This window comes from Macrosteles quadrilineatus, unplaced genomic scaffold (genome assembly GCF_028750875.1).
Source record: "Macrosteles quadrilineatus isolate MER2022 unplaced genomic scaffold, UCM_ALF_1.0 Scaffold_21__1_contigs__length_2333173, whole genome shotgun sequence".
In the NCBI taxonomy this organism is placed as follows: Eukaryota; Metazoa; Arthropoda; class Insecta; order Hemiptera; family Cicadellidae; genus Macrosteles; species Macrosteles quadrilineatus.
Genome location: NW_026542614.1, coordinates 101,293 through 123,803, shown reverse-complemented (window position 1 = coordinate 123,803; position 22,511 = coordinate 101,293). Strand labels below are relative to the sequence as shown.

The 22,511-nt window shown below is 36.4% G+C and overlaps 1 protein-coding gene across 1 annotated transcript in view; it reads right to left on the bottom strand.

Moving 5' to 3' along the window:
* Window positions 1-22,511, bottom strand: part of LOC129005443 (NACHT and WD repeat domain-containing protein 2-like) — a 31,769-nt gene that overhangs the window by 5,090 nt on the left and 4,168 nt on the right. Inside the window, exons 2-22 of the mRNA XM_054434331.1 lie at window positions 15,186-15,400; window positions 12,691-12,882; window positions 11,946-12,113; window positions 10,972-11,189; window positions 10,314-10,445; window positions 9,779-9,937; window positions 8,893-9,060; window positions 8,634-8,761; window positions 7,099-7,339; window positions 6,700-6,792; window positions 6,022-6,165; window positions 5,024-5,161; window positions 4,285-4,404; window positions 3,644-3,752; window positions 3,178-3,365; window positions 2,366-2,439; window positions 1,776-1,899; window positions 1,344-1,575; window positions 963-1,089; window positions 617-759; window positions 3-180 (exon numbers count right to left, since the gene is read on the bottom strand). Of these exons, the coding sequence (XP_054290306.1) occupies window positions 3-180; window positions 617-759; window positions 963-1,089; window positions 1,344-1,575; window positions 1,776-1,899; window positions 2,366-2,439; window positions 3,178-3,365; window positions 3,644-3,752; window positions 4,285-4,404; window positions 5,024-5,161; window positions 6,022-6,165; window positions 6,700-6,792; window positions 7,099-7,339; window positions 8,634-8,761; window positions 8,893-9,060; window positions 9,779-9,937; window positions 10,314-10,445; window positions 10,972-11,189; window positions 11,946-12,113; window positions 12,691-12,882; window positions 15,186-15,400 (3,291 nt within the window). The remainder of the gene's footprint in view (window positions 1-2; window positions 181-616; window positions 760-962; window positions 1,090-1,343; window positions 1,576-1,775; window positions 1,900-2,365; window positions 2,440-3,177; window positions 3,366-3,643; window positions 3,753-4,284; window positions 4,405-5,023; window positions 5,162-6,021; window positions 6,166-6,699; window positions 6,793-7,098; window positions 7,340-8,633; window positions 8,762-8,892; window positions 9,061-9,778; window positions 9,938-10,313; window positions 10,446-10,971; window positions 11,190-11,945; window positions 12,114-12,690; window positions 12,883-15,185; window positions 15,401-22,511) is intronic.

The window sequence follows — 22,511 nt, the reverse complement described above, 5'->3', positions numbered from 1 at the left end:
ACCTCCCATCGCCAGAAACCAGCAAGGAGTTGAGAAACCGGTCTTCTCCGGCTTTGAACGTTGTCACAAGATCTCCGGTTTCCAGGTTCATCAAGTTGACATACATCCGGTTGCGAGACAAAGCCACCAGGTGATTCGAGTCATGCAAACCAAAGTACGGCATCTTCTGGTTCATAACACCTGCAAATACAGGGTCTTACAATGTATTTGCAGATGGAAACATGCATGTAAAACATTTGCTGGAATGTTGATAAGGTAATTTTGTAATTGCAAATGCAAAAGAAATTCATAATCTTGATAGTGCTGAAAAGGTTCAGTGATGAATTTGCGGAATTTAACATATAAAATAGAAGAAATTGTTACGTCTAAACCTGAAATTGAAATACCTGTATTTTCTGTCATGGGGTGGAAATGCTGAAAAAATCGAGATGAACTAACATAATTTATTCTTTTTACACTGCTTATCCAGTACAAAATGCTCTCAAGCAAAGGACGTTAATAAGGTTATAACTAGTGCATAAAACCGTTGAATTTTGGATACAAAATTGTGTCAAGTACAACCTCCTGTTTATTCTCCGAGTTTGTGAATGCTAATACAATATCATTTAAATCCTACCTTTCAACTTAGTCAAGAGAGTTCCAGTATTCAAATTGTATGTGCGAAGTTCTCTTTTACACAACACTACACATCGAAAGTCATCTATCATTTCTAGGTTGATAGGCTGTGGAACTCCTTTTAACGTTCTGACTCTGACGCACCTGAAATATAAATTACTTGAGTAAATATTTATGTATTGAGATAGTAGTACAGTAAACATTACTCTCTTTGTAATGGTGTGCAAATAAGTAAAGTGTCTTTTAAACAGTATGAACGTCCCATACATTTGAAAAACAACATAAGCTTGAACAAATTAAGTTTTTGACAAATAGGTCGGTTCTGATATTTTTCTTAGACGACTTACGTGTCAACATCCCAAACTGATATCTCTTCTTTCTCCGTTGCTATGGTAACTATAAAGTTTGGGTTTTTTGGTAATCGGATGATCATGTCTAGACATTTGTCAGTGTCTAAAATCTCATTCCCCTCATCTGTAAAAAACAAAATATTTTATTCAGCTACAGGAAATTTTATGTTGTTATTTAATTTTTTGGGGGTTTTAGAGGTTTAAGAAGTCCTTTTTCTATGTCAAGAATCAAGAAAAAAAGCTTAAAACTTATATTTTTTATTTTTTGTTGTGAATGATAATCTTAAATTGAAAACCAAGGCATCTGTATTTTACAACTTTATTGATTTCAGAAGCTCTTACGTCTTAACCATAGTCAATGGTCTTAACCTCACCCACCTGTTATTTCTTCTCGCACAACAGCCACAAGTGAAAGGATTGGTGGCTTTTCTATAACACTTTTCCAATTCTTGTAAAGCCCAACTGTAGAAGTGATATCACTAAGAAGACTGTACAGCTGTCTCCCATCATACGCTAATGATCTCGCGTTGTCTTCCAAAAAGCTTCGCAGCCACTTCAGGTCTTCTTTGTGTTGACTACTTTTTTCCTCCAAAATGATGTCCTCCAAAACCTGACGACAGATTTTTGATCAAGTTTACAAACTCTGTAGTGCTTGCAAAATCGATTAAGCTGATTGGTTAGTGAACAAATGTCGGAAAACATCTGAGGAGAAACTTGGCAAAGAGCAGATGAGGGGAATTAGAGTAAAGAGTAGTTGAAAAGAAACTTGGTAACAGAAAGAGAGGGAGATAGGAAGTGTGCTAAACTCACCTGGTATACAGAAACTCCACATATTTTGCTGTAGAGCCACTCATGATCCTCCAGATACGACCACAGAGTTCCTGACGAGTGAAACTCCTGGAATGGCAACTCCTCTAGTTTACGGGTATTGTACCTGCAAAATAGGAAATTAGTTAAAGGAAAAGGCATTCAGATGTATAATAACACGAATAACTTTTACCATATTACAAGTCCTGGTATTGTCAATGCCTCACTAGATTTCTGATGATTTTATTATTTTTTTCCCTAGGACGCTAGGCACGAGCCTGGGATTGTTTTTCACATTACTTGAGGCTAGACCTAGGGGTTGCGGCATTATCACTTAGATAAAATCCATTGGTGACTTGGCGGGGATCGAACCCGTGACCTCAGGGACTGAAGCCCCGTGCTCTAACCACTACACCAGCTCGCTCCCCAGATTTCTGATAACTGTATTGTCCATACCAGGTGCTAAACTAATGTTAAAATTTATCACCATTTCCTATTCCTATTTCCCTGTGTTATTTCCTTAAATTCTTATTAATTTAAATTAAAATGACAAAGATAGTATAGAATAACACAGCTACTTTAACATAGCTTACCCGTTCCCAATTTTAACAGCCTGAGTATAATGCCTTGCAGAAAACTTGTCCTCCTTCTGCTTTGACATTTCGGTCTGAAAGAATATTTAAGGTGATTAATTGTTTATGGTAATTTTTTAGCAATCCATTCATGTACATTTGCAAGAAAAGAGAGAATTTGAAAGGAAAATGTGAGAGGAAGACTAAAGAGTAGATGAAGAGGGATGCAGAGAAGAAAGGAGTGTAATAAGGAGCTGTCTAGTCTAGTTGCAAGATGCAAGAGTGATTGAAATGGAAGAGAAGAGAATATGGCCGTGGGAATATACTATATAAATGAACACAATAAAGAAATCTTAGGTTTGCAGAAAAAGAGTCTGTTACAGTAGCTGGTTGTCATAAATTGCCATTGAGTGCCATTCTAAATAAGAGTTACAAATTATACAGTTTTTTGCAGAGAATGACTGCAGGTTCCACTGTCTATATGTTGTGAAAATAAAACGAATATGAGAAAGCTATAAAATCAATTATTATCAATTATCAATTATTGAGATGGGGACGCCACCTAGGTGCGTATTTTCAAGGTATAACAAACTGTGATAACCTGTCCCAAAATTAGGTCTAAACTTTGTTAACTTACTTACTGATCAGAAATCTTTTAGATGTACAAAATTTGAAGTGTCAAAACCACTATGAGGATAATTTATTACCTGATTGAAATTAGCAAGTGTCTTTTAATAACTCTAATTAAAAAAGATATCTTGATTCTTTATCACAGTTTTACAGTAAATCTGTATGTCAGCAGCCTTATTACAACGATGCAAGATGTTACATACCTTATAATACTGAATGAGCATGTTGCGCGCGTGAGGGAGGTTTGCGTTGTAGCGCTGAGAGATGTGGTTGCGTACAGTCGCTGTGCGCCACTGTAGCACACATGTGTCCTGGACAGGGACCCACTGTAGGAACGGACTCAACTGCTTGTTGAGACGAGCCCAGAACAGACAGGCTGGCGCCCACGCCACTGTACCAACAATGATTGCTTGAATATTTTCAACATTTAAATTTGTAAATACTGTAGTTAAATTATAAATGCAAAAAATAATTTATTTCAATTCAAACATTACACTGATATTTTGTCATTTTGACATTTGAATTTTAAATATTCAAATGTTCATGTGCTGTGATTCTTTTAAAGTTTTGCCTATTTTGGATCTTTTACAACTTAATTTTATACTTTTTCAACACACAAACAAAACATCCATAATTTGTTTGGTGGGTTTTCTTTTAAATGAATCTTACCATAAGTGTCTTTGCTGTGGAACACCTCAGTAAAGGCAAGAAGGTCGAGCATTTCTGAATCTGTCAGTCCATATTTTGCTGAGGACAGGAGACCGATAGCCAATGAGACCTGAGAACAACAAAATCCATTGACAAATAAAGCAGGGTAAAATAAAATGTCATGCAGGTTTTGACTTTAAGATTATGACAAGTGCTTCAGAGATTTCCAAAGACTGAAGATAATTTAATTTTCATGATTGGCATATATGATATTCTCACTTATAGTTGGTTTTTTAATCCAATTTGTATGATTGTCAACTAAAACAGTAAAAGCGACTGCCACATAAAATTACCAACTATAGTGCAGTAAGATTAGTTTTTACGTAAATGTAGATCTCTCACCATCAAGACATTGTTTCTCAACATAGTCATTTTAATATTATTCCGTAAACAAATTTTAAAACATATAAAAATTTGCAAGCCACAAAATGCTTGTACAATTGACATAATTCACACAGTTCCCGTTGTGTGGGCAATCCGTAGGGCCACACTAAAGACCCCCAAGAGATTGGCTTCAATCCAATCTTGGGATTTTGGGATTTGTCCTAGCCGATCCTGGGATCCCGAGATTGAGACCCCAAGTTTGCTAAATTTCTCCTCACCTGCTCTTTGCCTAGCTTCTCCTCCAGCTGAGACAGCATGACTGACAGTTGCTTGTCAACCTTCCCCTGAGGTTCTATGTTGTGTTCCGTGTCACACCAAGATGTCTGCCACGCCAACACCTGAACACCATAAATAAATGCAACTGTAGTATAATTCAATCTAACCAGATTTAAAAATGCACCTGAGGTGTACTTTGACACTTACCGCAGATAGTGATTCATTTCAGCTTTGAGATACTTCTGTGGTAACCCATGTGCACTAGGTGATTTGAACACAGAAATTGACTGAGCTTATGACTGAGAATTTTGCAAACATCATCGTCGTCTCCAGCGATTGCAAGAAATAAAAAAAAAATCTTGAATATCTTCAGCAGTCTTGTATACATCATTATCGTATCCTGCAGTCAGAGTACCACCTTCGTTTCCCGCGACAGCGGCAAAATCTTGAACATCTCCTGTGTCTTTTAGATAATATAATCGTCTCCTGCGGTCACGAAATCATCATGGTCCTCCACAATCATGGCAAAAGCGTGAATTTTTCAATCACAACATATTTGCACTCTGCCATCGGGATTGTAAAAACTCGGCTTTGACTTGGCCTATATTATATAAAATACCCTCTAATTCAGAAAAATTCAACTACAGTATCTAAATTTTAGATCATCTGAATGTAGTTTGGTCTCTATTGATAACTGGAATTCTACCGTAGTAACAATAACCAATCTCTAGGAGGATCTACCTTGACGTAGAGTGGAAGAGTGCAAGCTTTGACAGAAGTGACAACACACTCCTGAACGTGACTGTTGACACTGTGGTTATACTCCATCACCGAAGATAACAGAATACTCTCCGCCTCCGCCTTGTCCAGATCAGGAATCTACAACAGTGATAATCACAATAATGGTTTACTTTACATTATAATGAAAACGTTGAAAAGTAATTCTTGACAATGAAATTGTAGCTAAGCACCCTAAAGCCAGATCCTATTCCAAGATCAATCACACATTATCCCACAGTGAGATATGTTTGGCAGCAATCGATAGAACCTCACAATGAAAATAACCAAAGAACACTATTAGTAAACAGACAGAACGTCATAAGTGGTTTCAACTTATCTGGTGAGTGAAACAAGTAAAGTACATATGATTACACTAAAAAATATGTTCACACGAAAGTAAAATATAGTTGTGGCTTTCTTTCTGTTGTAACTGTACACAAAAACTACTACATTGTCGAGATAATTTATCGTAACTATCAGACTATACTATGACTATGACTATATATCTACAGTAGAATGGACATTGCTCTACAATCATGAAAAATCCCTTATATAAACTGAAAAATAAAAATATTGTTTTGTGCATAAAAAAAAACACTTATGGTAATCAGTAAATTATTTTGTAAGATAAGTTAACTTATAGCATTATAGCCACTAAAATTATACATTTTTCATTATATTATTCCATCAATACATTGACAAAAATATTGTGTATTTAAACCTGAATAATGAGTAAAGGATGTGTCTAAAATGAAGTGAGATTAAAGCTTCGTAACTAACTATTGCCATGGCCATTTGTCAAAGGCCTAATAGCCAAAGGATAGATGGGTCCAGTTTTAAACCCCAAAAGAAGCTACTAACTACTCTTGGGATAAAGTAGGCATCTCTGATTACTGCTATGGAGGGCTGGATAGTGCATACATCTAGTATGTTGTACAACACATTCATAAATTCAATACCTGAATGAAAACTCCAGAAATTCCGAGTCTGGTCTTCATTTTTTGCAGCAATGCAATATCCTGAGAGATAGAGAGGATAATTTTCACGTTTTGTGGCAATGGAGAAGGCAGCCAATCAACTCCAACTGTTCCGTACTCTTGAAGCTGAAACAAAATACAGAATAAAAACTCTATAGTGGCAGTATGGAAAACAAATTATAAACTCAGGAGCTTAAATGATTTTCTGTCAGTGGTAAAAATGTGAAGGTGGTTGAAACAACTGCATCGAAAAAAACAAAATTTCTAAAGGGCCATGGTTAGAAAATATTTTTCAACAGCTGAAGGGATTGTGAAGTAGAAACTGGTAGAGTAGAAGCAAATTTTGATAGGATGCATTGGTGGAAATTTGTCGATGAAGTTAAAAACTCCCTTGCGGTTTGTCTATTTACTTAGTAAGTTACCACTTGTAAGTGAAGCTGATAGGTAAACAATAAGGTTATGAAGTTAGATTGACATATCTAATTTTAAATGTGATTCCATTACAAAATAAAAATAGGTGTAAAGAATATTTAGGTCATAGTGTTGGGACAGAGAACATGATGTACTGGAAAGAGAATTTGAAGTAACCATGATTAGAATAAATTAAAAGTTTCCATCACCTATATTATATACTGTACATACAAATGTAAGAATATATACCTGGTCAACACCATCAACAATGATAATGATTGTGCGTTGTAGCGATGCCGTCTCCAAAATCTTTGGTAAATGTTCTGCGTAGGTTTCAACATTCTGAAATTCAACATTTCAAATTAAAATAAAGTCTAAAGGCATTTTAGTAATAAGATTAATGATTCAAACAGAGATTAAACAGACTTGGTAGCTTTTTATGGCAAAAGTAGGATGTGTGATGTTCACTCATGAAATCCAATGGTTATTGGCATGACTTCAATCTGGAACTTAAGGACCAAAGCCAGCGGTTTACCGCTAGACCTGTTCACTCCTTACGATCAGACTTTTGATATCCATGGAAGCAGACTAGACTGCTTTAATGCAAAATCTAAAAGGGGTTTGAGCAACATACTGTCAGGTACTCACATGCCTAAGCCACACTTGTGAACCGGTGCTCAGGATGGAACACTGTATGGTGATTGTGCGCAGAAGCTGTTCTAGCGTGGAGCTCTGCGGAGAGATGTTGGCCGTCCTGACCACTACTGCGCAGTCTGGCAACCAAGAGTGGCAACACTGCGCAGCCCGGGCTAACAGAGTCGTCTTACCACAACCCGGGACTCCATGCAGCACTACGGTCTTACCGTTTGATGTTTCTCCCAGAACATAGCTAGAACAGTCAATACACAACTATCACTATCACTACACACTTGGGAATCAATAGTTGGGAAACAATAGTAAAATTGAGTTATAAGTTATGAGTCTTTTCAGATATGTTTAGTATTTCCCTTCTATTTCGACATAAGGCAAGGAACTTTGCCTTCTTTGCTTTAACCTTTAAAATTTCATAAGTTGTGGGACTGAGTGGTTATCATATAAAGCTGAGTGGTTCTAGTGCTCGCCTACTAATTTAGAAGGTTGCCGGTTCGATGCTGGGTTAGGTTTTTTTTATTGGGTCAAAACTAGACCCAGCTGTCATGGATCCTTGGATTGTTAAGGAGTCTTCACTAAAAACCATTTTAGTAAAACAGGCATCATCTCTTCCATAACACTCAGTATGGTGTGGATATCATGCAATTCTAATCTAATAGCAAGCAGTGATCCACCAATAACAAGGTCACCAGCTCAATCTTTAGGGAAATTTTTTTAGGTGGTTACAAAGTATTTTTGACTATTGATAGAAGTGGACATTTCATCTCAAATGGACGTAGTTTAAGTGAGCCACCGACAGATTGCGCTGATGTAAATTACAGATTTTTGTCAAATATGAACATTTTGCCCAAGTAAAATTGATAGGACGACTTATTGTTAGCCTTAGCATAATTTATGTCATGTCTACTACCTCAGCAACATTTCGTATCAACTTTTTAAACTTCAAAAAAGAATACTTAGAATTATGACTTTTAAACCCGTAAAACATTCTTGCAAACAACTTTTTAAAGAACTAAAGATTCTAACCTTCCCTAATTTGTATATTCTTAAATGTTTATTGTATGTGAAATAAAATTTTGAAAAACTCCACAGTGAAAATAATCGGCACAATTATAACACTAGATTTCATACAGATTTTCAATATCCTATATTACAGATTAAATCTTGTGGAAAGGACACCTTCTTATATGGGTAAAAGATTTTTTAACAATTTGCCTGGGTACTACAAATCTATAATAGGATTAGTATCTTTTAAAGAAAAAATTTTGGAATTTTTGTTGGAAAAGAATTATTATAGTATAGATCACTTTCTCGAAGACAAATCAATGTGAATTGTTTGTTTTGTTACTATGTATTTATTTTTACCAATAAGCTAGTTTATTTTAGTATAGTTTGACGTCACCTGTTTTGTCTGGCTGTGCCAGAGCATTAAAAAAAAAACGTTTTGTGACAATAAAGATGACTTTGACTTTAACAAAAATTGAGGTAGAAAATAGAACTTTAGACACTAACTTGCACTGAACGTTCAATACCTTCTTAGTTCTCGCAAGATGGCTTCCCTGTTAACACTGCACTGGGCTGCCCTCTGAGTGAAGTGGGTTTGGATCATTAACTCTTGGAGGAGCTCACTTTCAATTCCTTGGCTTGATTTTATCACAGTCTGTGAACAAATCATAACAGGAGTTTTAACCACAGAGATAAACATTTCCAGAGTATCCCATATTATTGTCACGAAGAAAAATGTATGACTAGGAAAAATTATAGCAAACTCATAAAGTAAATTACACTAACCTTGTTTTGATCTTCTTCTATTATACTATCTATGGTGGTGGACAACCGCTGGGTGAGACTGGCAGTGACTTCAGCCACGTATTGTGCGTGTTCCGTGTTGTCAGTGTTGAGTCCTCCATCTTGCCACTTGACTGTCAGTCGCAGGATGTGTTGCTCAATCAGCTGATTCTATAAAAAAAATTATCTGTCTACCTAGGTTTTCAAAAATGTTTTAAACCCATGTTGGAAATGAAATTTTAGCAATTTCTTTTTTTAATATAGCCTATAGAACTAAAGTACATTTTCTTCTTGTTCCGATCTGTTACATGTATCGTACATTGAATGGTTCAAACAGCCACATGTGATTGACTTAAACAGTTGCATCATTCTGTTCTTAGCTGTGAAAATAAACATAGCATGTGACTGTACATTACTAATTTTGTACATATAATGTGAGGTTTTCCTAAAGTATCCATTAATTTTTGATTAAATTTAAATGGTTAGGATAGGACAAGAGTTCATAGGTGTCCAGTTGAGGAGTCAACAACTAAATTCCGAAACAATAAAATTATGTAAATAGATTTTTATTTACACATGTTATCGTTACCAGGAACTACTTGTAGTTATTTTTAAGTATATCAACACTAATAGATTTCAACACTCAATTTACTAATTTAAAATTTGAAAAATAACTATATTTTAGTGTAGGATTATTATCTACAAGGATAGGGATCAGCTTGCTTACCTGGTAGACAGAGTCCAGATTAGGCTTACCAAAGCTAATCTGGACTCTGTCTACCAGGTAAGCTAGTTGATTCCTATGCTTGTACATAATAATTCTAATCAGCCAATTGTCCTTTCCTTAACTTCTATATTTTAGTGTAGTGATTTAAGATGAATATCCTACTTTGAGCGCTTTTTGTAGAGTCTCCAGCCGTCTCTTGAGCTCGGCGTCGGCGGGGGAGAGCGTGACTCTCGGGTCCTCCGTTGTGTGGGTGAAGACCCGACAAAGCCACAAGCAACGACGTGCCATCTCCTGGCTCATCAGAACTGTGTTGTGAACCTCCTGCTCAGAAATTAACAGATTGTTTTTTAAAAATATCTTGCATTGAGCTCTACAAGGTGGCTTGGTGAGAGACTAATTATTTTGTAAACATGTTACAAACTGTTCTCATCAGTGTTTTAAACAGTGGAATTTTGTATACGACATACATTATAACATTATATACAGTATACACACTTTGCTTCAGTCTTGTACATCTAAGAGAAGTCTGTCTTCAACAACCTCCCAGCAAACATGAACCAGCTATTACACTTTAAGAAATCCCTCAAAACTTGGACGAAGGAAAGACGTTACTACACTTAAAAAGACTTCTTTGTCAAATCAATTTTAACCAACCCTTAAAACAATAAAGAAAAGAAGTTGAGAGTGAATACAGTACCTGCTCAACTACAGTCGTGAGATACGTGTCTCGAAGCTCTTGAGGGAATGCTGCCAACATAACAGACAGTATCCTCTCAATCTCTGACGACCAAACTGCAAGAGCCTTTTCTTTTTCTTCCACACATTGCTCCTGAAACACCAAAGTATTTATCTGTTACAGATATTGAAGATTATTTTGGTATTGACACAATTACTCATGGGGAAGTCAAGACGATTCGTCATGATCTACTCCTGTTGGGTTTGTTTGTTTGAGGTTTTTGCCGAAGCAATCTCGACACCTAGAAACGTTGGTCCACCCGATTGGATCCAAAAAAGATAGCTATAGATCTTGTAAATTAGGATGACGCGAGGGGGGAAGAGGGATAGGCTCCCAACATCATTGAGAGTCACAACACAAGCACTAGGTATTAGATTAATCCTACGAAAATTAATTGTTGAGATAAATGTACGAAATTACAAATGCGATAGTTGCGGAAAAGGGTTCTTGTGCACATACGCATCATGTTCATCACTCTAACACGATTTTTCTTGTTAACTTTTGACACGGCAATACCAGCTATTTAGGGTCGGTATTTTCAAATTTGAGTGTGAGAACATGCGTATGGAGCGAGATGATCTGTGTAGCTTTATTACTAAGATGAGCTGTTTGCAATCACCTTGAAGCCAGGTATGTGCCTGGCGATGGGCTGCAGCCTGTAGCACGGCGGCTGAGCGTGACTGTCGAGTTGGTACCACTTGGTCAACAGAGCCTTGTTGTCCGCCTGACTCAGAGCCATCTCAAAGTCCTGTGTCTCGATAGTCTTGGGCAGCAGCGGAGTGCCAAGAGAGTTGCTCAGGAACAGCACAGGGATGACGTAGCCCGTGTCCGATTGCCCTGGGGACGAAATGTAAATTGAAAAATGTTGCTTAATTAAGGGATCATATGTTTCTTAAATTGAAAAAAAAATACTCTTATAAAATCTAAAAATAATCTGGTGGTATTTTCTGTGGTTAAACATTGTAATCGGATTTTCTCACTGAGTACACAACGGAGAGATTCATCCATTTCTTTGTTGAAGATGTAGCGAGATGCTATGGACACATTGCCCTGATAAATTACTGAGTTTTGACAAAAACACTAATTTGTTAGCCAAGCCTAACTGAAAGAACAGCTAATTATGTAAGCAGCAGCATCTGTTATGACACATCAACATGATGAAATTTAATCTAATGAAGAATAGAATTTTAGACTCTAGCTGTGGCTCATTAAACTATGCTGATTTTTAATAATTTGGTTACAGATAGTCTATACTTAGATAGGATAACTACTTCAAAATCCAAAAGTCAATAGAACAGAATCCAATCCTTATAAAAAACAGTGTTTACCGTAGAATTTAAATTATTTACCATCACAGTTAAACTTGATAAGACATTGACATGGATATGGAGGAAAGTTTGTCTAAATATCTTGAACAAGATATGGATAAAAAATAAATTAACATAAAACAGAGATTAAGGAAAAGAATAGGCAATGCCTTTAAGAGTTATTCAAATCTTTTGCCATGAACATAATTGTATTAGTTTTATATCTAGTTTGTGTTTGACATAAAGGAGGATAAACTAACAAAATATAATGTTAAGTAAAACTTACTCGCAAGCTCTTCAAGACAAAGCTCTGGAAACTCATGGTCTTGCTGCTTCTCCAACCCGGTTTTCCAATGAAGATCAACAATATGAAGTTCATAACCCCTCCCGGCTGCCTTTTCTCGTAACGAAGGATAGATTTTGTTATGAAGCACCCCTTTCTCAATGCAGCAATCTGTAAAAATGTAGTGATGATAAATCATGCCAAATTTAGTCTAAAAACATACTAAAGCACTGTTCTTTTCTACCTATTAGGTCTTCTAGTAGTTGATGATTCTGAAAGCAGTGTGTTGGCGAGGTGAAGTGCCTTGTAGTGTACCAAGAGCCACATCAGAAAGTAAGTACAGTAAATACAAACTCTGAAGATATAATAAATAGACGAATCAGTTAGTTTAAAGGTCACACCACAGAGAGTCTAAATAATTATCAACTATATGGTTCATTTATTTCAAAATGAAAGGGTTGTTTCAGGTACCAGTTAGTTGTGTTTGTTATAGTTTACTAACGCCTGTGCAACGGCATAGCCTCCTCTGGTACAAGGCCGCGGTATTGGTAAGTAGCCCAGTGCCATCGTGATAACAGAAATAACAAACGTGAAAACGAATAATTGTTCAGACACTCTATTAGTGCAACAGCTGTTTTGGTTTGCCGCCATAGCATGTTGTCACTTTATCTCGCCACCTGAAGTTAGAGGTGGCAACGGTCATCAAAGTACACGTTTATCACAATTTTTTACGAAAAGCAGGTCTTACCTTGTGAGTCAGCAGCACAGATGTAGATGACAATCTTGCGAGCGCGAGTGTTGGTCCGGGCGGCTGCGGTCGCACCTAGCAGCAGGTGTTGACTGTTGTCTGACAGGCGACGCACCAGTGGAGGCAAACGGGACTTGTCTACCTCCCTGGGACTCAACACTCCGGGCGGAGAGTTGGGAGACACTGAGTCAGCTGTGACAAGTATAATATGTAGCGGTTGTGTCGTTAAATACTGATTTGCACCTAAAATATGATTAAAGCTTATATTTAATGTCAAATATGTTTACCAAATATTGTCTATAAACTGGTAAAATACATTTTACCAGTTTTTACGTTCTCCCCCTACACATGGTATAGGAAGAAGCTATGGTTTTTTGTCTAAATTTTTTTCTTTTGCGTTCTGGAGAGAAACATATTCCCCCCCCCTTTGAACATATTCAATTCATTTTTGAAGAAATGTCTGTATGTGTGGATGTGAGCAAAGCTACAGACTACACCTGTGGTCCAATTTTGATGAATATTTATTTGGTACGTAGATATCTCTCCCTCCAGGTATTTATAATTTTGTTGAAATTTTTTATTTTGATGGAGATTTTCCTACAAAGCACCATAAAAAAGTGGAAAAATAAGATTTTCACAAAACGGCTCAAACAATTTTCATAAAAATGTTGTATGTTATAGTCCTTTTAACACCTAACCAAATGGTACAACCCCAAATGCTGTGTACAAATTACTGTTTAAATAAAGTTGAATATTTGTGATTTTACCTATAAAATATCACAGTTTACTTCCACCGCTCACCGCTTACCTATTATAACGGTTGTTGACAAGCTAATGGGGAAAGTATGTAACAGTTTGCTTGGTAGACCTAAGAATTGACAGAATACCACAAAGAGCCTGAAAATAAGTGGTAATGAATATAAAAAAAATAGGTTTTGGTACACACACAATCCATTCCTTCTATTGCTATGACACAATAATATTGTAGTAATACAATAGTTAAATTTTATTTAGCTAATGTTTGGTAATTTTTTTTCCATTTATGTCCAGCCTTTATAACTTCAGAATGGATTATAAGGAACAAAAATCAACTGTTTGTCAGATATGTGCTATATATTTATAAAATCAATATTTTGTGACCGTATGACGTTGGTTTAAAATTACCGTAAATTTTTGTAAATGTACCGTAGCTGAAATGGAAATACTTAAAATAAGGTAAAGAATTCAAAGAATTTGAACCATTTCGTGGCAGGAAATAATGTTGATGGAGTTGAGAGCAGTGAGTTTATTCTTGGCCATCTTATTTTGCAGTGAAGATTAAATTAAAATTTGTGAGTGGCAGCAACATCCGCTAGAATGTTTTTAATTTGAACTGAACTCTAAGAGCAGAAAATGTGGATAGACGTACCTACTAAAATACTTTTCAAATTTATAACGTTGAGTTTTATAATAATTATGTAGGCAACTAAAATTTCAGAAAAAATATTACAGTAGTAAGTAAATTTCCTTTTTATTAAGGAGACTACCTATGATATTATTATTATTTTAGGTAATCGTTACTTACTTAATTTTGTTCCTGAAGAGACTCAAAGTTGAAATACCCAAGGTTTCATGTTATGTTAAAAATCTCTTTTTTAGAGCACAGATGCAAGTTTGGACTCCATCAGAACTTTGAAATTTATGGGGCCATATTGCACAATCTTACTTAGGCCTAGATAAGCTGTAACACTTTACAGGGTGCACATAGAGGAAAATTGATAAGAGGAGCAATAAATGTGTGATATTATATCAAACAAATTATCATATAGCCTAGCTTTAAGAGGGGGAGTCCAATGCATAAAAAGGTTACTCATTGGTAGGATTTGAACCCAAACCCCCAGAGGATAGGAGTGTAACGCATCAACCACTAGATAGCCATACGGTACCTCATCTATATATACATATACTTTTTAAGGAAAACATTCAATCACAAACAGTTGGCTAGTCTGTAGTAGCGTGTAGTATGAGAATCCAGTTATGCAAAAAACTCCCTAAAAATCTATCCTCTTTTGAACATATGGAATTTAGTGTCACAGTACTACAGGTAAGGGTCGGTGTAGTAAATGTGCCTGGGCCCAGGGACGCAAAAGGTTTTAGGTTTGTGGGTGTTGTAAGGAAGAGAACAATACCCCGCAAAGGACGGGAGGGAAGGCACAATTTTTCTCAGGTTCATAGCGCATTACATTATAACCGCAAGCTTGCTTCAGGACAGATCAACATAAGATCTAAGATTTCAGGGCTTGCCCCTTGTCACATGTCAAATTTATGTTTTACCTAGGCGACAATCTGGTCCGTATAAATCATTTTGTTCCAAAGAATACCGCGTAAAACCTCAATAAAAAGGTAAATAATGTGTCATGACCATCATAAAGTGTTGTAAATGAGGAGGCAGTAATGGAAATCATCTTAGTTATGATTTGCCTCATAAATATTATATTCCTAGATTGATTACTCACTGGAGTAGCTAGAGGTCGCTATGCTCCGGAAGGGCTTGGGACCCTTGTTGCCTCCCACTGTGACAGCAGGGGCTGGAGCTGGAACACTGGGAGCCTGACGGGCCACTGACTCCACAGTAGCCGGCTCCAACACAACCCCACTCTGCACTGTGGGAGCCACAGCTGTCTTCTGGTCTGACTCTGGCTTGTTCTTGCATACTTGGTAACTGGGAGATCTGCAAATAAAAGTAACTTGGTTAATTCACACATTATTTTCAATCGTAGAGTGGTAGATCATGTTTAGATGGTTTGTAAGCCTTTCAATACTACGAGGGCGGCTTTTTTTAAGTAAGGGCTGATTTTGCGTATTGCGAGGCTCCTCGCTACTACTGGCCTCATTTATTAACAGAATGACACCATTTACAGCTTTGTACCTGGCATGTACACTTTGCTGTGTGTTTTTAAAAGTTTTAAACTTTTGAATCTCCCATTGTATGCGAGATATGGTCAGTGATACGTTTTTTACCACAAGAAACATATCAGATGCTGAATTTATCGCCAGATGACTGAAGTTTATGACCCTGACAGTCGAGCAAGAGCAGAAATAGGCTAAGGAGTTGAAAAATGGCCATGAATAAAATGTTCACTTCGGAAGGAATCGTGTTTTTGGTCGATACCCAGAATTCTCACAGAAGACCACCAAGGAAAAAGGATTCCCCGGCCATTTTTACACTCCATAACCCATTCCCAAACTTTTCTCTCGAGGCTATTCTCTTGTATTACAAGTTAATGGACGAAAATGAACGCCCCAAAGGCCCCACAATCTCAGACTGCATCTTAATGAATTAAGTGATATAACAATATCCCAATCTTAACATAACCCTAATTTGTTGCTGGGTCAACAAGGGAATTAATAAAAAACTAGGCATAACAGCAATTGCTGCCCTTCACCTTGTAATTTGGCTTTACCATCCCCTATGATGTGCACCATTCCTAAACTCTCCTACGTAGTCGTGGTCTTCCCCTAAACAATACATTTCAATGCTGCATAACCATTCTAAAAACAGAAAACTAAAATCAATAAACAAACAAATGAGCAATGTTTGCATCAGCTGGTATAATTGAAACAGCTTATAGAAACACTGTGGCAGTAATTCCATTAGAGACTTGATCTTTAGCATGACAACCTTTTAACTCGTAGCCTTTTAAGTACAACAATGTAGCAACATCGCAAGTAGGGTTGTATCAGCAATCAGCTGTTTTGTTTGGAGGCGGCTAATGGTATTTGTGTATTTAAAAAATAAATACAAAAGCTTGGTTACTGGTCTATGAAAATATTTACTCCAATTTAATGTACAAAAATAGTAATTTTAATAAATTTATGTTTAATTTAAATTTAAATGAATAATACGTGAATTAATGAGCTGGTGTCACATGTCTGCAATGTTATCTTATGGGACGTCTGGCGCTAGACAACACTACTTGCAACGTTGCCGATTCTACCAGGCCGCGGCCTGGAGCACGGCCACCTTTAACTACAGGCCGCGGCCTGGTAGAATTGATCCACCAGCTCATTATTTCGCGTATTATTCATTAAAATTAAAATTTATTAACATAAAATTTGTTGAACGATTGAAAATAAAACATGTAGAACTGAAAACAAAAACAATATTTAAATTGAAAATCAATTTTTGTACTTTTAAAGTGGAGTCAATATTTTCATAGCACAGCAACCAAGCTTTCGTGTTCTAAAAAAAAAATACACAAATTACCATTAGCTGCATCCAAACAAATCAGCTGTTACAGCCCTACTTGCGATGTTGCTACTTCAAAGGCTCGGCCTGGAGTTAAAGGTGGTCGTGCCTGGAGTTAAACGTGACCATGTTTGACAGCCTGTGGGGCAGAGTAAGGGTAATTTTTGTTATTTCTGATGTGTTTCCCACCGTCCTTGGACTTAAAGCTTTAAAATTAATCCTCAACAGCCATGTTACCTTTTTCCTAGCTCGAGATAACTCGTGGGGACCGTTTCGCCTACGGAGTTAAATATATAGATAATTTGGAAGTGAACTAAGGAATAAGGACGGAAACATGTAATTTAAAAACGTGAAGTATATATAAATCAATAAACGATTGAACTGATAATAGCTTCCCGCATTTACGGGCACATATTCTATGCAATAAGCGAGGCCTGAATCTTTTACATCCCCTGATTACAGTTCCAATATCGGAGGAAATAGAAGCGCCGCTGCAGCACGGGTCCTTAGTGGAGTTCATTAGAGGCCCAGGGGATCAGCGTCAGTTGCTGATGCGATCTAGACGTCAGCAAGAGACCCGGGCGTCGGTCTGCGTCAGCGGTGACGTCAGCAGCGGGGTCGATAGTCCACCCCCTCCACCTGCACGCACGTAGTATACGCATACCCCCACCCCGCCACGTCGTAGTCTCCTCATTGGGCCGGTGGCTTGTTGGTAAACTTAGATGTGGATTGATTCAAAATACAGTTTAGCACTACCGTAGGTGGTGAGGGAGAATTGTATGTATCTGAAAATAACGACTGGTTAAAAATTACAAGGGGAGCATTATTAGTGGTGTGAGATAAATTGCGAGCAAGTTATATCTGGGTTCGTGATTCTGTAATATGTCGCATTTTGAATGTGTATGAAACCATAGGCTTAGATAGATATCATAAAACGGTATCAAGATAAACAGGATACAGTCACACATAAAAAATGTCCAAATTTAAATGTTTACCCAAACTTAAGTAGTAACAATGTTAACACGATAGTGCCGGTACATCCATAGTTGAAGCTATGATACTTTACAAATTTAAATGGTTACATAAAAACCTCGAAATTCATTAGAGTTACGTTTCTAATTGGCCAGTAAAGGCGGTTTTATAATTTTAATTACAGTTATGAGTAGTAACTACTGTATCTAATAATTAGTACTAACCGTTATACCCGTGCTTGGCAACCCGGGAGGACTTGAAATAATCTGTATGAATGTTTACACATCCTTAATTGATATTAGGAACAATATTTAGAATATAATCGTATCGCATAGTTTTTCCTCAAATTTAAAGTAGTACACACTTATATAAGACTATCTGGTACGACGTGAGTGCCGCTGATATATGTCTTTACTGTACATCTTAAAACACGCTTACCTAAAAGTAAAAGTGTATACTTGTAAATCCTACCAATATATAAAGTGAGCCGACAGTTATGGGGAAGCAAAACCCCCAATACAGCCAGTCAGATAACTTAAACAAAAAATGAAAATCATGGCCTCGACATTCCTTCATTTCAAAATGGGTTTTCCTTTAAAAGAAAAATCGTGAAACCTCATGAAGTGTGTGTGATCACGTTTATGCTTACCAATACAAAGGGTCACATTTACGTGGCGAAATAAACTAATCAATACAGTTTTAGTTTATGAAAACTGCTTCGTTTTAAATACTTAAATTATTCCAAAGTGATTAATACCGGTTATAAATAAAAAAAATCTACAGTTCGGTATGTATAACTTGTGGTCATACTTGAAAAGCATGCGATGGCGAAGGAATTCAGCTATCAAACCTCTAGCAGTGGTTTACAAAAAAAAAAAAAAAAACTCTTTCTGAGGACCCACCAACATTCAGGATATTTTTCTCTAGCAGTGGTTTACAAAAAAAAAAAAAAAACTCTTTCTGAGGACCCACCAACATTCAGGATATTTTTTCGAAAACTGTATAAAAAATATCACTCCCTGTTACTGGCCCGAAAGTAAACATTATTTAACATTGCTTAAATTGAACTATCTAAACCATGTTCGGGCCAGTTACGTCCATCGATGTATAATAACTCTACGTTACGTCATTTGTTTATGTTTATTATCCATACAGGTTTCGGTTCTAATATTCATGATATCACTTAACTTATAGGTAATTTACGAGGTACCCGCGCGCATATTGCGCAATTTAATAGGGTTCAAAACTAGTATCCGAGGCAAAAAGTACCCAATTAAATTAAAAACTAAAATCGTTTAAGTATAGAGTAATTCAAAAATCATCAATAGGCTTGTGTTTCTTTCGTATCCAAAATATTTTAACTTTTGGCTGAAACGTCTGCAAATTCAATCTAAAGATGCCAAATTCAATAAACTTTAAGACATAACCTTTTATTATGGTAGAGTTCCAAGGTTTTCTAGGAAACCACCTCACATCCAAAAACGATACCAAAGTCATTGCTGTAAAATCGGTTGAAAAAGTTGTTCCAGCAAAAACTATTACGTCTTGAATCCTCACAATATTTTCACACTTGTTTACTTATGCCATTCGTAATTAAGGAGTCATGGTTGACTATATAATGCTGTCATTGTTAAATATTAGGCATGACGTGATTAAAGCATTGTAGAGAACGTGACGTAACCTGTACAGTACGTAGCACTTGTAACAACAAACACGCAAAACACATTCATTCATGCCTTGTGCTCTAGTATACATCTACACAACTTAAACATAAATTTGATAGAGTCTCGTCCATACAAGAAGCCTAGATAGAAATAGAAAATTTTTTGCTAAGAAAAAGGACGTAGTTGTGTGAGCCAGACACAGAATGCGCTAGTGACGAAAACTCTATTTCCTACCTTAATTCTTGTTGTTGACATAGTTGATGGGTCATAACTACAGTTGCTATAGCTCACAATAAGTCATTCCATTAGTTTGAATTGGTAAAAACGATTGTGTATTCCATAGAAGTCAGTGATTTAGATCAGCACAATCTGTCGGTGGCTCACATCAACTACGACGATTTTGGTTAAAAATACCCCCGCCGCAGCAAACCTGCCGACTAAGCGAATTTCCATTTGTCTGAATTGATTTTCAATTAAATATATTTTAATAACATTAGGTTTAACGAGTACCTAGGTTTGCTGCTACAAGGAAACTAATAAAATGTGTTTTTTTAGTAAAATATTGATAGCTTAGTACAAAATAAATAAATTTGCCAAGTTTGATCAAAATATAGGCCTATCCATAAACAAGCAAACTACAACATTTGACAATATTCTCCATAAGAATAACATGGGAATTATAAATTTACAATTTTTTAAATTTTCTCCGTTACTAATAACCGAACAAAAATACTTTTATATACTAAATTATTTGTTTTTTAAGCTCTTTAAAAAGGTCTAAAGAGAAATTGGGAAATTTTGTGTTTTGAGGGTCAAAAGTGAGAAAAACCAATTTTTACCCCATAAAACCCCCCGTAAAGCCCCGTTCCCATGGTCCGATCATGCTGGTTCGCGAACTCATTCAAGTTTATCCCGCTTTACACCTTTGAACCAAATTTCATCAAAATCGGACAAAAATTACTCAAGTTATCGCGTTCACGGACGTATATATATATACATATATACAAATTTGAACGAATGGTGTTTTTGGCCTCTGGGGACATCAAAATGAAAAAGTAAATCGGTCCCGGGTCTAGGTCTTACCGTGCCACCTACGGTAATAGCTACTTCCCTATAGGGAAATTCGCTAAAAACTAGCTACAAGTTGTATTAGATACGTCACTCATGACTAGGAAATAGTGTTATTCAGTATAACACGGCAATTTGTTCATGATAGTTGCTCGCTGCAATCTACCATGGTCGTAAGTCATTTACATATACGATAGTGAAACATACTTTGTCGCACTTCTAATCAGTTTCACAAACAGCTGGACGGAGCATAGGATTTGTTTTCATTCTGTACACGCAGACATCGTAAATGTTAGAATATTAACGGTTGACAAGCGTTCGTTGATAGGTTTGTATTGTTGTATTGAACATAGCTTAGTGTGTGCTGAAGAAATGATTTAAAAGTAATCTCAAAACAAAACAATTATCTAATATACGGTTTAAAGTCAAGTTTCTTTTGCCCTGAGTGGCACGCGGTGGTGGCGTCCGTTTTTCGTTACCATTACTGCTAAGTCAACATTCCGTCTAGAAGAGGTAGTAAAGGAGAATTTGGAAGTGGAACTGAAGTTATATCTAGTCAATTCCCAGAAAGACGCGGGTGAGGTACCTACCTCGGTCGTGACTTTTATGACTGCTGACAGGAACACAATAATATTTTAGCTGTATAAAATATTATAGAACTAGTTAACAGCCCGTGCTCCGCCACGGGAATATTGTCAGCAATAAAGAAATAATAATTAACAAATACTGTTTATCTTTGTATTTTATTTAGGGGTTGTTTAATTTTTTTACATGAAATAGAACTGATAGTTTGCCTGTATAAACTATTTTATGTTAATCAAACCGATGTATTATTTTAACGTTTTTATTATTTTAATGTTTTTTAATTCGAGTTTCATTTGAAAAATAAATAGTATACAAACTGGGCAATGCTGATAACCTAATAAGCAGCTATTTATGATATTTAGATAATTTGCTCAAGTATATTCCTAAATTCGTCTTTTTTCATTACATTTGTTGTATGGAATAAAGATAGTCACTTAGCCTACATGTAAATCACGCATCAGCAGTTGGTCGCATTTCACGAATCTTTGACCCATACTGTGAGTAAAAGCTGTGTTTACGTCGTATATATAAAGTTGGGCATACTTTGTTCAATGTTAGAGGGTATTAACTGTCCAATTTGATGGAAAAGGAGTCGTGGATTTTAAAACTATGTATACTACCACTACCAGAAAGATGTTGATTCAAGTGAGACTTAGAACTGGCCATTTCAAATGCAGATTTGTATTATATTTTACTCAAATCGTTTTTTGTCTCTTTTGACCCTTAATACTTTTTTTATAGTCGCTGTTGATAAGATTTTCCATAAACTCAAAATGTTGATAAGGAGTTCATTTTACCTTCCCCTTGTGACAACATAAGGAAAAATATTTGTGTCCCAGTTAGTCTGTTCTGACTCAAAATTCATAGATTTGCAGTACTGACAAATCCAATCTAACGACCCCCATTTTAAAAAAAATTGGCATTTTTTAGTAGGGACTCCCAGAGCACATTTAACACCAACACTGCTCTTTACGTTTTTAGTTCGATGGTTCTCTACATGTTTTTTCGTTCTGTATGTCTCTTTACGCCCGGTTAATGATTACCTTTTCTTTTTCTTTTTGTACTTTTCACATCATGGGGTTAATGATAAAGTTTTATACCGCTATAATGACCTGAGTCAACATTGCCATTAAACATCAAGTCAGATACTTCTTCGCCAGAACCGAAATCGTAAGTCACAGTTTCTCAAGCAACTTCCCTGTGTAGGCCTACTCGAACAAATATAGTTAGGGTAGGGCCTATAGTTCACTGATAAATTGTAGTTCCAAATATCCCAGCGTACTCGCCATCTCGAGAAGGTAAAT